Genomic DNA, 16,419 nt, shown 5'->3' on the forward strand with positions numbered 1-16,419 from the left:
AAAAAAATTTGTGGGTGAAATGTGAGAATTTAATGTTCAACTTCGAGTTTTAGGCTCCATTTTTGGCTAAGGGACTTTTGCACAAAACAATTTATTGATCGGACGAAATTATATTTGGAATCTTTTATAACTGATGACAATAATAAAGTGATTAAAGCCACAGTGAATAGCTTTGACTGTAGTGACTAAGAAGCGAAGCATGATGAGGTTGGACATTGGACTGTGTCTGTATTCAACATCTGAGCTTGGAGCCTGAGGTGCGGAGCTGTCACTGGCCATGGTGCTGATTTCGAAACTTGGACTAATCCGGCTGCATTTCACTGCTCTGTCAGAGTGGCACTGATTGTCTGGCTTCAATTCAACATGAACAACAGCTTGATTGATTACACACGCCTCGGTAACAATATGGCTGCAGCTCTCAGATGATTAGACAGCCTCTAATTTTAGTTTCCTGTACTCGGGATTTTAGTGCATTTCCCGACCTCCCCTCACACCTCAGCGTGTCTTTTCATTATCTTAACAGCCTTGACAATTAAACATGAGGGTGAGGTAATGGAAATGTATTGATTTTTTATTGATTCATTGCTGACCTATTGAAAAGCTTGCTATTGATTGCAGATTACTTCCCAAGGATGCAGCACATATGAATATCCAATAATGCATAAAGACAGCCACCACTTTGTTAAAGTGATTTATCAGCTTGGTTCTGCACAGTGGGTGCTGGTGATAAAATAAAATGTGGGGGGTGGGTCTGTAGTCATTCCTACATTAATGCATGAATACTTCGTGCTCAAAGGTTGGGCCACACCCATTTTCAAACTCAACCATCATATTAATGTCAGGTGCATTTCTGTAAAGTCTCATAACTCTCCCATGTTGACTAAATCTGTCCTCAGACAGAGAGACAGATGTATAAACTCATGCCAAATAACAAAACCACCTTTGGATTATGTGTCTTCAGGACAACATTTTGACAAGACAACACACACACATATACAGAGACTGCCAAAATAAAAACAATCTCAGATATGCTATCACAGCTGGTAATCACACCACCTGTGATCCGATGCTAACCCTAACCCAGAGCTGCAAAAGTGTACAGTTCATAACTGGTACAACAAACAAAATGGTGCCATCAAACAGTGGGGATTATGAGTATTTTTCAGCAATATCCTACTGGTTTGTATAACCATATTTTATTAAATTGCACTGGACTGAGGCTCAGCAGATCCATTATAACTGCCCATCTACAGCAGCACCAGTCAAGTAAAAAGCTGCAGAGGAGGAACAAGAGCCGGGCACACTTAGTTAACGGGAAATAGTAATAGGGTGAGTGACACTCTCCTTTTTATTGAAAGAAGTGGGAAATTTTGAAGCAAGAGCAGCCTGAAATCAATCAGTCAGCAAGTAATAGTTCTACACTTAAACCCCTGTAAAATTGTACGATGGTAATATATGTCTATTGAGCTTTAGAGGGAGGTAGGTGATTTTTTTTAACATTTAAACAGAGCCAGGCAAGCTATTTCTCCCTGTTTCTGTCTTGATGATGATCTAGCCTCACCCCAGTTTTATACTGAATGCTATCAGTCTGAGTTATATCAACCTTTTCATCTAACTCCTGGTAAAAGAGTGAAGTTTTTCAACAATGTTTATCTGTACTTGTACCAATAGAGGCATAGCTATGTTTGCAACGTTGTGAAGTTCTCTCTGGTATTCCCTATCATCTATGTCTACACACTGTGGAGTGGTGATGGTGAAATACTTCAAAGGTCAGGTTCTGCAATACTGAACGTAAACTCGATGTGAGTTAAAAGAGCCGTAAAGTAGCATAAAGTTGCACATAAAATCCAACAGTACTAAACTGCATGCAAACCTTTGCACACGTATACAACCCAAGCAACATGCACATGAATGCAGACTATAAATTCCCCTCAGCACCAGTGTCACACTTTCTAAACCGGCATGTAGGGTTCATGAACCATGAGCCAGACGATTCATGACATATCGTCCTCATACATAATTAAATAGCCCTCCATCACGACTATATATTCCCCCTTGGCAGCTTAAAGTTGAAGGTCAATGTTCAGAGTTCGCAACTATAGTGCAAGTGCAATGGATGCTGCAGCCACAAAATGGGAGCTGTGAGTGGATAGATAAATGATTTGCATTTTTGTGTAAGTCACTGATCTTTGCTACACCTGCACGTGAGACATTACAACAGTAAAAGCTGAAAGTGGTTTACCAAATTATACATTTATTCTGAAAACTGCAGCTCCTTTCAGCGGCAATTCTCATACATTATTCATCAGCTGACTGCTAGGTAGAGCCATTCTGTACTATCTGTTGCACTAATTCAGGACAAATGCATTGAAAAAAACAAAGAGCACAGACAGCATGACGACACACTGTTTCCTCGAGCTGGTTTCTCCTTTAGAGATCCAAATATTTTAGAGAGCATCAAAAAACAAATTTACCAAGGTCTTGTTTCACTTCCCATGATGTTGTGTGGACATGTGCCAAATAGGAAATATAAAGTCTTTGTGTGACTAAATAAAAGAATGAGGTGCTAATTGGCAGCTTATGTTCTCGTTTTGGCTCATTAGTGAGATAATGCTTTAATTTAAATCTCATAAATGCAGCATTTGCTGGTTAATTGAGACATAAACGAAGCAAGCTTTGAGACATCCTCCAACTCTGAGGCCTGTTTACACAAGAAGGAAAAGAGTGACAGAAAGGGGAGGGGATGCTCCCTGAGGCTTGTGTGTGACAACACATTGTTTCCTCCACTTGTCCTCAACACTCAGGAAGCATTTTTCTCAACGTGTTGGGATGTGCCAGCATGTGTGGAGGCAACAGAGAATAAGAGTGAGGTGATTTTGGGAGAAACAACACTGACCTCCAAAGCAGTGCAAAACTTTAGTGAGGAGCAGACTGGAATACTGGATGAGCGGATACTTTTATTTGCACCGTACCCACACTGAATTCCCTTCCAACTAATTTCCCTGATGTTTAATGTATGTATGAATAAACGGTGTGATTTTTATTTAGTTTTTCACTTAGGGTTTGTCATTCATTCGTTTGATTTGTAACTTTAATTTCCTCTAAGCAACATGTTATGTAACTATTTTTTATGTTTAGCTGGAAATAGAAAGAAGCTTCATTATTATCCCAAGGAACAACAATATTTAGAAGAACACAGCATTTGACATTTATTCTTGGATTTATGTTATGTGCACTTTGTCCATTCGCATAAACTCAATAGCAACAGAATGCACACAAAGAGCCGAATGTAACGTGCATATTATGGGTGTCATTAAGCATAGAAAATTTAATCAGATAATCAGAGCTTGGTAATTGGAACAATCCCTGCTGTCCCAATCTTAATGATTTATCACAATGTGTAAATGAAGCACAACCAGAGCTACACAGAGGGAGTCTGATGTAAAGACTCAGATCTGCCTGTGAAAAATCTGCTTGAACACTTTAGCTGCTCCAGCAACACGACATCTGATGTTTAAGAGCTGCTTCACATAGAGATGACATTTAGAGAAAATACTGATGAGTTATTTCTGAAGCATGCAATTTAAAGAATATGTGATACACACTAAAGGAACCCATGTTTATAGGCAAAAGAAAGCTTTATATAGATAAACTACATCTTATCTACAATCTTTGTGCTGAGATCTAACTACTTCACAACATCTACTGCAGATACAAAAATGGGTGGTGCCACCTATGGGTGACTAAATGTATTTTGCTTCTTGGTTGAACTATATATTGCTAGAATTCACATTAATAACGGGATGTTTTTTCTAAATAATAATAATAAATTGCTGTGTAAGAGGAACTCTCATACATAGACACTCCTCACAGCTAAACTAGATGACAAGCGCTGCAACAGTGTACCTTTTTATGTAACAGATTTATTTTTAGCAATAGAGAGATATATTTATTTTTTTTAGCAGCAGATTCCATCCCCCATGTATTTTGCATAAGATGGAGTGTTATCTATGCTTTATGATTATGGGACGCAACGGAATAAAAAAAGGAAGAGAGAGGAGATGGTAACCGAAAGAAAGAAAGAAGCAGAGAAAGACAAAGAAAAGATGCAAAGAAGAAACAGGAGAGGGGCTGAAAATGGACAACTTCATGAGGACAAAAGAACTCATGACATGTTAAATTTTCTTAACACAATCATCACACAGCACTGCAAATGTATAAAAAAAACTGATCTTCTAAGAGGGTGGAGAGATGAAGGAGAGGAGAGAACTGATATGAGGAGGCAGCTAAGACAACTTAATGTAGTATGATCATCAAAAGTAGGATAAAGAAAGGCACAAAATGAAAACTTGCAAGATAAGAGCTGCTGTTATCACAAAAAGCCAAAAAAACACACCGAGGTATGTGTTTGAAACAAATAGAATTAAAAGAAGTATTAAAGTCGCCTAGAGAGGATGAAGGAAGACTTGCCATTTCCTCTGATTCTCTTTCCAATATTGCTTCTCCCTTTCATACTTTATCCCGCTGAGTCTACATGAAATCCGAGGCTTAAACTTGTAAAAATCTCAGCTGTCAGTGCTGCAAATATGTGATTATTTCAATAGGAAGACACAAGCTCTGACAGAGATAACATTTTTATTAAATTTGCCCAGCAGATCGAGCACAGACCACTTTTGTAAGAGTCCAGATAAAATGTAAAAATGTTTGACTCTGTAACACATCAGATAATAGAAGAAACACTGGCTGAGGGCGTATGAGCAGGTTAGGCTGGTTGTGTGTTTGTGAGGTGAGATTGCATTACTGGTTAGTTCTGAAGGGACAGAAACATCTTATAAAATGTAGACAGTAGCAGTTGTTGAGATGTTATCTGTGTTAACAATGTCAAATACTATTAAAGTTCTCATCAAATGTACTTTTTCAGCTGCTTCCCCCCCTCTGAGCAGTCCACAGGGTTCCGATCATATGCTCACACACCAGCGCTTACACACTATTTGCTGCAGTGTGAGCGGTGCCTGTAGCGCTGCATTGTAAATGCACATACTTACTGAAAAGCATGTGCACAGGCGCAAGCATACACCTACGCACAAACACAAACACACACACACGCAATCTGTGGGACATATTCTCCTGCCCAGGGAAGACACAAAACATCTCTGACAGTCCATAAATCGCCGTCACACAGACATGAACGCACAAGCATGAGGGATGCATTTGGCAGCACGGGGCAGGTAATAAGTTGGAGGGACACGACAGGAAAGTGCTTGTGTTGCAGAAATTTCCAACAATAATGACAGGCTATTAAGTTAATTTCATGCTGACAGACTGATGTCTCCCTTGGAGAATTCATATGAGGTAAATAGACTTTCAGGAACAAATATCCTTTGTCCTGTAGCTTCTTCCATGGTGCTAACACACACAGGCGAGGCTAAAGGTTCAGCTGTCACTGCTGCCACCCACATTGCAGACTTTGGCCTCAAAACACATAATCAGCTGTTCAAATGCGGCACCGTTTAAAGAGGTCAATGTGAAGCAAAGATTTGCCCTGAATGAATATTTTAGAACTACTTGCTAATATGATATGAGTAAAGATCTCTTGAGCTTAATATACTGTGGTAATGACGCCGTCAGTCGTGGAGCTGCTTCGTAGACAGTCCTTGGACACATGGTGGGAATATTGGATGGGAACGTTTTCGGATTCACAACTAGGTGCCCTACATACAAATAAAAACAATTTGTCATCAGCCCACAGAGGGAGTCACTTATTAAGTGCATTAAATTCAAAAACCCCATTTGATGGTCCTCTACTCAAATCGGATCCAGCTTAGGGAGAAAAAAAATTCAATTGTATCTAATTTGTGGTAATTCACTTAAACTTTTGGGGATGTTTGCAATGGATTTGTTCAATGCCGTCGCTTACTTATTAAAAAACCTCCATCGTCATGTAAAGTTCCAGCACGTGATAACAGCACACACACATGCACACACAAGCAGACCTTATGCACATTCAATCAAGGATTACAATGATATTCATTTAACCAGGTTATACAAATGCAAATGTCTGACATGTGAGCCCAGGCACTCTGGTTGTGTGGTTCAACATCACAGCCACGCTGTTCTGTGAGACACTTTGATAAAGCCAGATCAAAGGAGAGTGAAGAAGAGGCATTCAAGACCTCTGACAATAGCCCTCCTGTGCCTGTAACTGGCTTATAAAAGCGCACAATTGCATAAAGATGAGGTTTTAGGCAACAAATGTCTCTAAGCAAGCATTATGAAGGTGCTGTGGATTTACAGAGGCTACAAATCAGTCATACATTGATGCACCCACACATGCTCAGATGCCCAGATTACAACACACTCATTCACACTCCATTACACACCTCTACACAGGTAATGAGGGAAAGGTTAAGTTTATAAACTGATTGCGGCCAACTTGGTCAAAATACACTAGTCCAACAGGAATTCCAAATACTCAGATGCATTTTGGAATTCATTTAACACACATGTCCTGGAATTTGATATTGCATGTGCACTTCTTTCCTAAAGCTCCTCTGTCCTGTCCACCTTAACCAATTTAACATTATGTTCACCCATCTCTGCAAATCCTGTCTTTTTGTCATATTCTGCCTTTTCGGTTCACTGTCTATTTTCTTTTACCCTCTCTCATTTCTTTTTGCCTCCTCTTTTTACCTCTCGACATTGCATGCATCCATCTTCATCATTTGTGTAACCCTTTTTGCTATTTTAAGATAGGATGCCTGTCATCAACCATCTCTTTATGTCAGTGCTCTCAATAAATTCCATGAATTATTTTTTTTTATCTTCCAACACTCTTTCTTTCTCATCCTTTCTTCCATTCCTCCATCCCTTTCTTTCTCTCCAGCATCATGTTCCCGCTTTTTCCCCGTCTCCATTTTTATCCTCCACTCTTTGCGCATCCCCTCACTTCCAAACCTTTAAGCTCCCCTCTGAGTGTGTTATGCTGGCAGCTTTGCCACACTTTTATTCATTTTCAACATCATTATTTCCTCTATCCCCTCTTAATGAGTGCCTTACATCCACTGATTTATGCACTAAGTACACACTAAAGAAACCACAGATGTGGCACAGCAGCTTCTTCAGCATTCATTTCATACCCTCACACATCTTTCTACTCATCTTCATTTGGAGAGCAGCAGGAAAGCAGAAGGGCTGCCTGACATATTTTACTACACGTCCCTGGGCATCAATTTTTTTTAGTTCATTGCCAGTCACCCTTCTCCTGTGTTCTTTTACCTTTAGCAGGCGTACAGATGGCAGGAAGGCTGCATGGCACAGTTTTCTGATGGTCCAGTTGAGTGGCCGTGGTGCATCCAGCTGGTTCATGGTGTCCACTCTTCACGCCGCAGCCACTGGTGCCCGGCAGCTTTTCCCGGCACCAGGATCAATGCTGCCCCACTAGGGGGGCAAAAGTGGGAGAGGGTCTCCAACTCCAACTGCCGAAAGGCACACAAGTCCCAGGGCATGACCCTTGACGGACAACCATCAACCACTACCGCCACCACCACTGCCACCACCTTGAAGCCTTTACTTCCCCAAGCAGATGAAGCTCTCACCTGGGCAGCTCTCTGCCCCTCTCAGCTCCCTTTGCTGCACTCTTCTCTTCTCAGGCTCAAACAGATCCAAAGAATCCAAGGCAGCTCAAACCTGGAGCATCTAATTCCTCTTCCACCAGAAGCTGAAGTCTGTTCAGCTCTGGCTGAAAAAAAAAAATCACCCAGTGTACAGTATTTTCCCAAACAATGGAGCAGAGCGCAGCAATGCACAACAGAGATAAGAGCGCGTAGCGTGAGAGAGATGCAGGTAGAAAAAGAGAAAGAGAAGGAGGAGAGATGGAGATGTGGGGAGAGGAGAGACGAGCAGTGCAGTGCAGTAAAGAGAGAGGGGAGAGGAGAGGGAAAGGAGAGCAGCGCAGAGCGCATAAACGGAGCAGCCTGACAGGCAGTGGCTTAGATTTGAGGCTACATGTACACTACTGTCTCCAAGATGAAAACAGAGAGAATGGAAGAGAGAGAGAGAGAGAGAGAGAGAGAGAGAGAGAGAGAGAGAAGGAGAAAGATCAAATAAGATCCAGTACAACTGATGAACAAGCTGAAATTGGAACTATGGAGATTGGATGGAGGAGGGAAAAATGCCTCTGCACATGGAAAAAAAAGAGGGATGAGAGAAAGGGAGACAGAAGACAAGATGGAGAGAATGGGAAGAGAGGGGAGAGATGTGAGGAGGCACTGTATGGTGGTCAAAAAGGGAAATAGGTGAAGCGGAGTAAAGGCTGTGTTTTGTGGAGGGAATTCAGCTGGAGCTTGAAGATGGAAGCACATTAAACAACTTGGTGGTGTGGCACTGGAGAGCAGTACGACCTACTTACAAATTTGCATGTTAGACATCATATTTATGCATAAAAAAACTCCAAAGTGGTTTGAAAAAAATGATAAAAACGAGACAGTTGATGCTACTGCCATACTGCATAAACTCATTTTTCATGCCTCGGAGCGTCCCTTCCTCCTCCTTCCTCATCTGATGCAATTCATTTTGCTGTATTGGCATGAATGATAAACTGCAATTATGTAATTAGCAGTAAATGGAATCCCCCTTTTCCTGTTTCTACAATTTCTTCAACCTGTATTAACAAATATTTGAATGAAGTACATTCCAAGTGATTCTCGATTGCCATTCTCACCAGAAGAAATGTAAAAAAAGATGTACACTTGTTTTATCTACGTTTAAGGACTAATACAAGCAAATCTTTAACTGTATCAAACAACATCAGTTAATTAACAGTTGCGCCATTGGTCCTACTTCTCAATTTAATGAGGTTTACAGCTTACAATATCATATCTACATTTTACACAATTTATGATCCAGAAGAACAGCTAACCAGGCTCTTCACACCCAATAACCCCTTGTTTATGAACAGTAACAACTCCATATTTTTAGTTTTACACAGTACTGCTTTTAGCACCTCACTGCCTACGCTCATTTCACATGTTAGTATTCATAAATAATATATATTTGCCATTTCTTTCTATAAAAACCTGAGATGATCAGGTTTGATTAAAGGCTCACTGATTATTCTCACTGCTTTAGGCCACAAAATCCTCCACAGAGCAGCAGGGATCCAAAATCTATCCAACATGGCAAATCTTATCAGTGTGGTCAGAAGCTTGATTGTGAAGCACAGTGACAAAAAAAGAAATGCGAAAACAAGCCATCTATTTTTGTCTCATCTCTGTTGGTCTTTATTTCTATTTTCAGACAGTCTCCAGCTAATTACTGATAAACAAAACTTAAACACAGAAACGCTTGTCAAAATAGAAGGTACGGACAAAGTTCTCTGTAAGAAGGATCTGGCATGTTTGGACTGGTTGATGAGTAAATCAGAAGCATGAAGGTGTCAGAGGTGGCGATGACAAAAAAAAGATGTTTCCTGTTAGATGTTCAACATGCTGTCAGTGTTTTAAAATGGCTCAAGTTAGTGTCACAATGAATGCAGCAGAACAAAACTTCAAAATGCTTTAAATAGAATAGAATAGAATAGAATAGAATAGAATAGAATAGAATAGAATAGAATAGAATAGAATAGAACAGAATATTCTTCATTGTCATTATACAATGGATAACGAAATTGCAGAGCTTATCCTTTTCAGTGCAAGGAAATCTTAAAGATAGTGGAAAAACAGTCTATTTACATATATACAGTATAAATAAGGGAGTGAATATGAATAACAGTGAATGAGGCAGTGGTGTATATTGCACAGTTACACTATATTGTGGGCTGGGTGTGAGACATGTGAGAGTTCAGGGTGGTGATGGTTCTCAGAAAGAAGCTGTTTTTAAGTCTGTTTAAACACACCTGAGCAACACTAACCGCACAGAGGCATTAAAACTGTGCAAATAAAAGTCCGCGTCATGATCTAATATGGACTCAAAACAGAAAAATGAGGATTTTGCATTATATTTGAGCCCTCATAAACTGGAACCCTGGGGAGACAGTGAAGCTCACACATCGTTAAAACACCTCATTCAGTGACAGAGACATCCTGGAAGCCAAATAAAAAACAAAGAAGTGAGCTGGGGGTCTTTTTCCCCTCTTTAAATGAACAAAAACACAATTGCTGCTGCAATGCAACAGTTATGACAAAACTTGAATGACACATAGCCACATTGCTCTTAAAGTGCATCTTGCTGGTATTTAGATGTGTCAGTGGTAGAACAGAACATCTCACTTTAGTTGGTAAATGTCCTAATCACACTCTTGAGTCACCAACACACAGTAGGTGTTGTGCCTTGTCAGTGAAGGACTGACATTAAGAGTATCCACCTCGCTGACCGATGGCTCCCCTGAGGACTGCTGAGACCTCTGGGAGATCAAACTGTCAACCGTGTGTGTGTGTGTGTGTGTGTGTGTGTGTGTGTGTGTGTGTGTGTGTGTGTGTGTGTGTGTGTGTGTGTGTGTGTGTGTGTGTGTGTGTGTGTGTGTGTGTGTGTATGTGTGTGAGGGAGTCAGAGGACAGAGCAAGGAAGCACAAGAGTGTATCATCCCCCCTCTAACCATCACAGTTCACACTTCCACATCTCACCCCATGAAATGGTTCAGCACACACAGAGCTCAGTGCATCACGCTGCACTGTTTCCATTCTGACTCTAGATGGCAACCTTCTAATGTGCAATACTGATCTGAGCTTCAGCCCCAGCATTCAAACATAACCTACATATAACGCTCTAGGAACTAAAGTGAGTCATTATCAAAATGTCAGCTGTTTTACTACAACAGAACCAGAAGGTTTGCCTTTTTGTTATGACTAGATACTGCATGAGTAGAGAAGTCAACTCATGCATTATCTTGCTTAAAAAAGGGCAACATACACAGTTCTACCAGAAGAGGGCACCTGCTCTACACACACTACAGAATGTCTTGTTTTTTTATTTTTTTGTCCTCTCACTCTTCATAGCTACACTAATTATCATAACGTTAAACGGTATTAAAGCTCTGGCAAAGAACAAGACCAGACAAGATGAGATTTAATTCTCTCGCAGTGATTCATTTCTCCCAGTGGGAACTTAACTTGGCAGATGATGGAGGCAATGAATTACTTCAGCGCTTCAGAGCTGAGAGCTTGTATCAGTTCATGAAGGCAAGACAATAAATATCCAAAAATGTTTTGTCACATTTCAGATGAAGTAGGTAGAGGAGTTTTATGTGGCAATTTATCTTCACAGCAAATTCAAGTAAATTACTTTTTTTTTTACAGAAAAATCACAAAAGATTATACCGTCACTTTGTACAGACACTGTTCTCATAGCATGATTAATGTGCCAACTACAGTTTTTGTGCCTGAAGATGTAAATTTGCATGGTATCATGTAGTAAGCATGTGTAAATAACAATGGTTAACAATTAACAATGGTTAATGTCTCCGATTTGCTCACAAACCACAGGTAGTCATGTATGTACAGTTACAGTGTGTGAGCACACTTACATGTAATAACACTGAGTGGGTGTTCTGTAGTCCATTTATCTCAGAGACAGCTCTGCTACAATTCACCTTGTGACATCGCCTATCTGCACTGTGACAGGAGTGAGAAAGAAACCCATTTCCACCTGTCATTCAGGTAAAATCAAGAGCCCCGAGAGCCGAAAATTCATGGAAAAAGTAAACCTGTGTTGCTGCTCTGCAAAGGATGTTTATGATACAGTAAGTATCAGTGAGTACATGTGTGAACGTACTAGATACATTTGTGGAATTTGATTATTGTATTTAGTACAAAGCATTGTAATTGAGGTCCTAGCAATACTAAAAAATAATTATGTGTGGAAGAAGAACACAGCTGCACAGGTGCCTTAAAGCCCAACATGTCGATCTACAGTGTGTATCAGCATCTCACAACTTTCAGTATTCTGTGTTGTGTTTGAACTGAAGCTCACGTATCCACAGAATGCCAGCTGTTTGGTTCCCCTGAAGGCTATGATTCAGTTGATATTAAGAGTGCCCTGCTGATTCAATTCAGTGGATTTTGTGGTGACTAAGAACAGTTAACACACTAACTGTAATGGCCTTTATGCAAAGGTGGATTATACCGAGCACAGAGTGGGATTTTGCATCCTGTTGCAGCATCAGCTTTCTTTCTCAGCGAGCACAGAACGAAGTGCTGTCATCTCTTCAGCATCTGCAGCTGGTATAAAATGCAGCTGCTTCTCTTCTAAAAGGATTTTTAAGAAAGCACGGTCACAAAACGCCACTATTGGCGTCCCCATTTCAGGACTGATTTTAAAGTTTTGTTGTTTGTTTTTAAGGTTTTAAATGGGTTGGTGCCCCCTTTTTCAGCAGAACTCTTGCAGAATCATACCAGGGTTAGCAGAGGTCAACGAACTAGTTGCTCTTGGATGTTCTGAAATCCAGTAACAAAAATAGAGGTGTTAGAGTCTTTGCAGCGGATGCCCCTAATCTCTGCAACAGAAGACCTTTTCATGTTAGAACTGCTCCGACTTCACAAACTTTTAAGTCCCAACTGAAGACCCACTGCTTTCCACTGACACCCAAACATCATCTTGTACCATGTTGTAACCCGTTTTCTTTTATTAACATTTGTATTTTACTGATGCTCTTTATTATGTTTTTTATGGTTTACTATTTAATTGTAATCATGAGAAAAAAACTCGCGGTATATGGTACTATGCAGCGCTGTGCTGCCTCCACTAAATGGACACATGCAGACGATGACAGATTTTTTTCAGTGGAACACGTGACTGAAGTTATGTGTTAACAAAGTTGTCTGTTGCAGATGGATGGCACCGAAAGCCTCTATCTAATTTGGCGTCCTCGCCCTCTTCTCTGTGTGATGCTCATACCCTGGAGGACTCTCGGTAAGTGACAGTTCAATATTCCCCTTCATACGCACTCAAACACACGTATGCACGAACACACCGTGGCACACACACACACACACACATGACTACCCCCTACTGCCCTTGCCCTGAAGAGGCAGGAAGGCTTCTGCTGAGTCGGTTACAGTCCTCCATCTGGAGAGAAGCAATGATTATTAGCTTGTGGGATGGAAACGCACGCAGACATAGGAACGCATGCTCACACATACACACTATAGTTTTGCTACTCACCATCACTCACTGTCAGCCTCTGAGTTGTCCGTACAGTCATAGTTGCGTTCATATCGCAATAACCCACTTCAGCTTAATGCTTCCTAAAATGTCTGTAATAAGCCTTCACCCTTCCAGACTCAAATGTGGAAAAAAAAGAGTTGTCACTGGCGTGTCTTCACATCCGTGAAATCAGGAGCACATTTTTCATCTCTGACATTCAGGCCTCAAGCAGCACAGCTAAATATTATCGGCAGGTGCAAACAGCTGCTGACAAACAGCAGCGTTTTGGTTAAGCCAGGGGCAGCGGAGTGAGAAGACGGCACTAATTAAAAATAATGACCTGCAGGGATTGTTCGTGCTGCAAGAACTTAGGCGACTCTTTATCACCGCTTACCATAATGTTGTTTCAGGTCAGTTAAAATTCAGTTCATCATTTAGATCCATCAGCCTGGGGACACTACAATTTGCCTGCCAAATCAAATCTGCGCGAGCATACATCCTAATCTGAGGAGACAACCTCCACAACAATGATGAAAAAAAGCATCAGTTGCAGCATTTAAGACTAAAAATACCTCAGATTTTAAATTTGTTTTTTATTCTGGGAGGCAAAAATCAACATTTGTTATAGATTTTACACAAGGTAGAACATTATGACCATTTACAGATAAAGCAAATGCAGCTGGGATGTCTAGAATACACAGTACATTAGGTGAACAGTTAGGTTCAGAAACAACTTAGTCCAAATCATGATGGCCCAACAACTGCATCAGAACATCAAATGAGACAGCAATACTTGGGGTGGCCCTAATCGGCAGCAAGTATCTACACCAACAGTCATTTTGAGGAGAGCTGAACCATGAACAAGATGTTGGGAAATGTGCTAAAACAAGTGTCATCTATGTCGGTTCCATCCTGCAACTTACTGGGCTTAAAGCATCAGCTGCTAACATATCAGTGCTGGACACTACAGGTCTTTAGAGAACCAGGGTCGGTCAGAGCTGGTCTGGCAGCATATAAGGTAGAGGAGTCCATACCGTTTAAGCTCATTATTGCACATTCCGCCACGACCTTCGCTGTCATCTTGATGAGAACATTTCACCGCCGTGATATCAGAACCACTTCACCAATCTCGATCTAACAGCTTACTTTCCTTACATTATAACGCCTGCATGTTCTGTCCTGCTTTGCATTATTATCCGTTATTTAAGCTGGAGCGCCAAGGGCAAGAGTTAAATGTCTGGTAAGAGATACACAAGTGACGCTAATAGGACAGAGGTGGAAGGTGAGGACAGACACAGCAGACATGACAGGGGTTGCTGAAAGTTGAATGGGAGTAAAAAGACAGAGACAAAGCTAGAAAGCAATAGAGGCAGAGGAGGAAAGATGGAAAGAAAAGAAAGTCTTCCCTCCAGATGAATTCAGCCTTTTAGTTTAGCACATATTACTTCACGCTGTGAGGTAGTCTGAGAAAGAAACAGCGAGAGTCAATCCTCTTTTCTCTGCTGTAGAAATTATTTATGTGGCATTTGGCCTTCCCTCTACTAGAATGTAGTGAAACCACAAATATGTCATGACTGTAACTGCAGTGCAAGGACACACACCATTAGATTTATAGTTGTAATGTTGGATTTTACACTTACCATAACCCTTGGACATGCATTCTTTAATTTCCATCGCTATAGCAGTAGCTCGTATATACGGTGGTGTTCTTGTCATATAATCTCACTTGCATCAGGCAAGCTCGCAAATTATTACAGCTTTCATAATATCAATATGAGTGGTGAAAAGTAAAGTATGTGAAATAAAATGTGACATCTCTACCCAGAAGTGTATTTAAAAGCATGTCATACACCAAATGGGAACAAACACTGAGCATTACTGCCATTTCCAAATGTGTGAAGGTTAAAATGCAGTTCACAAGGGATAGGGTAATTAGACTGAAGTTGAGCCTGTGTGTAGGTGTAAGTAAATGGCATTGAAACATTGAGTTCTATGTGCCCATCTGGAGTGTGTTTGTGTATCTTCAGCAGTAGCTAAAAGCATCTTCAAGCTGCCCCAGAACTGAGGAAGACATAAGCAGGACACAGTGTGGTGCAATTATGGGTCCTCTGTCCCAGTAATTGGCAATGAATAATGTACAAGAACGACCAGTAGTCTATAGAGAAGGAATCATTTTGTAGTACTGCAATATGCCGCCTACTGCAGCTTATGAACCATATGCACAGATTCCATTAAAACAGTTGCTGACAATTTGCAATGAATGATACTGTCCACACTTCAGTAATTAGGATGGAAGCAGAGGCTACACCTATCGGTTTGATGCTTTTCAGCAGAAGATATTTTTACTATTTAAAATGCTTATAACAGAAGAACATGTATTATGAACAAGTTTCCTGACAGCTCAGAAAATTTTGATTAACATTCATAAATAAGAAAGAGCCACTTAATGAGGCAATAGAATTTTAGAGAAACTTCAGTGTTAATTGTTCTCTTGCCTTTGCTGCAACACCACATTATATACTGACAGTCAATAGAAACTTTGAGATAGAAATGTACGCAGAATTCTACTTGTAGGGGGGTTGTAATTATTCATTGTGGATTTACTGATGAGCTAGTGCCCTGGTAGTTGAGATAATGATGAGTTGTCATTTTGTCATGATTCATTGCACATGGGTTGGTCACTTTGCAAAAGTGAACCAAATACACACCAAGCAATACTCAGTGAGTATCTGCACAATTTGAGAATGGGTTTTGAAGGCCTATATAAAGGCCCAAAAAGGCCACCATTCTTAGTCCAGTGAACAGCATCATGCCGCGTCTATCACATGAACAACGTCTCCGGGCACTGGGTATGGTGGAGGCTGGTTTGAGCTACAGTGATGTAGCCAGGCGTATGGGCTGTTCCCAACCCACAATCAGAACCCTGGTCCAAAGCATGCGCCGACAGATTGCTGCCTGCATCGAAGCAAATGGAGGCCATACTCGGTATTGACTGTTGTGACTTTGTGTTTGGCAGGTGCCGTTTTCTTTGTGAAATTCTTTATTTTGAAATCATTCTTTAAACTTTAGATTTTTGTTTCTGTATGCCAATATGCAAAACAAATGATTCATATGAAGAAAATCCAGTTTCGGGCTTCAAAATAAAAATTATGTTGAAAAATATGGTCTCAAAGTTTTTAATGACTGTCAGTGTATATTAGTATATTAACATTATTCTGCAGTTTTTCTCTTCTCTCTCAAATGTGGTATAATACTTAGACAGTCAATGAATGACAGAATACT

The 16,419-nt window shown here is 40.5% G+C and overlaps 1 protein-coding gene across 7 annotated transcripts in view; it reads right to left on the reverse strand.

Moving 5' to 3' along the window:
- Window positions 1-16,419, reverse strand: part of trpm3 (transient receptor potential cation channel, subfamily M, member 3) — a 147,409-nt gene that overhangs the window by 111,333 nt on the left and 19,657 nt on the right. For 3 of the 7 annotated variants that reach the window (XM_051950771.1, XM_051950769.1, XM_022200857.2), the window contains exon 1: window positions 7,276-8,032. The exons of the other annotated variants lie outside the window; for them this stretch is intronic. In XM_051950771.1, coding sequence (XP_051806731.1) covers window positions 7,276-7,365 — 90 coding nt within the window. In that variant the 5' untranslated portion in view covers window positions 7,366-8,032. Of the gene's footprint in view, window positions 1-7,275; window positions 8,033-16,419 lie in introns of those variants that run through there. 7 annotated transcript variants of the gene reach the window in all.

The sequence above is a fragment of the Acanthochromis polyacanthus genome, chromosome 7, assembly GCF_021347895.1.
Source record: "Acanthochromis polyacanthus isolate Apoly-LR-REF ecotype Palm Island chromosome 7, KAUST_Apoly_ChrSc, whole genome shotgun sequence".
NCBI lineage: Eukaryota > Metazoa > Chordata > Actinopteri > Pomacentridae > Acanthochromis > Acanthochromis polyacanthus.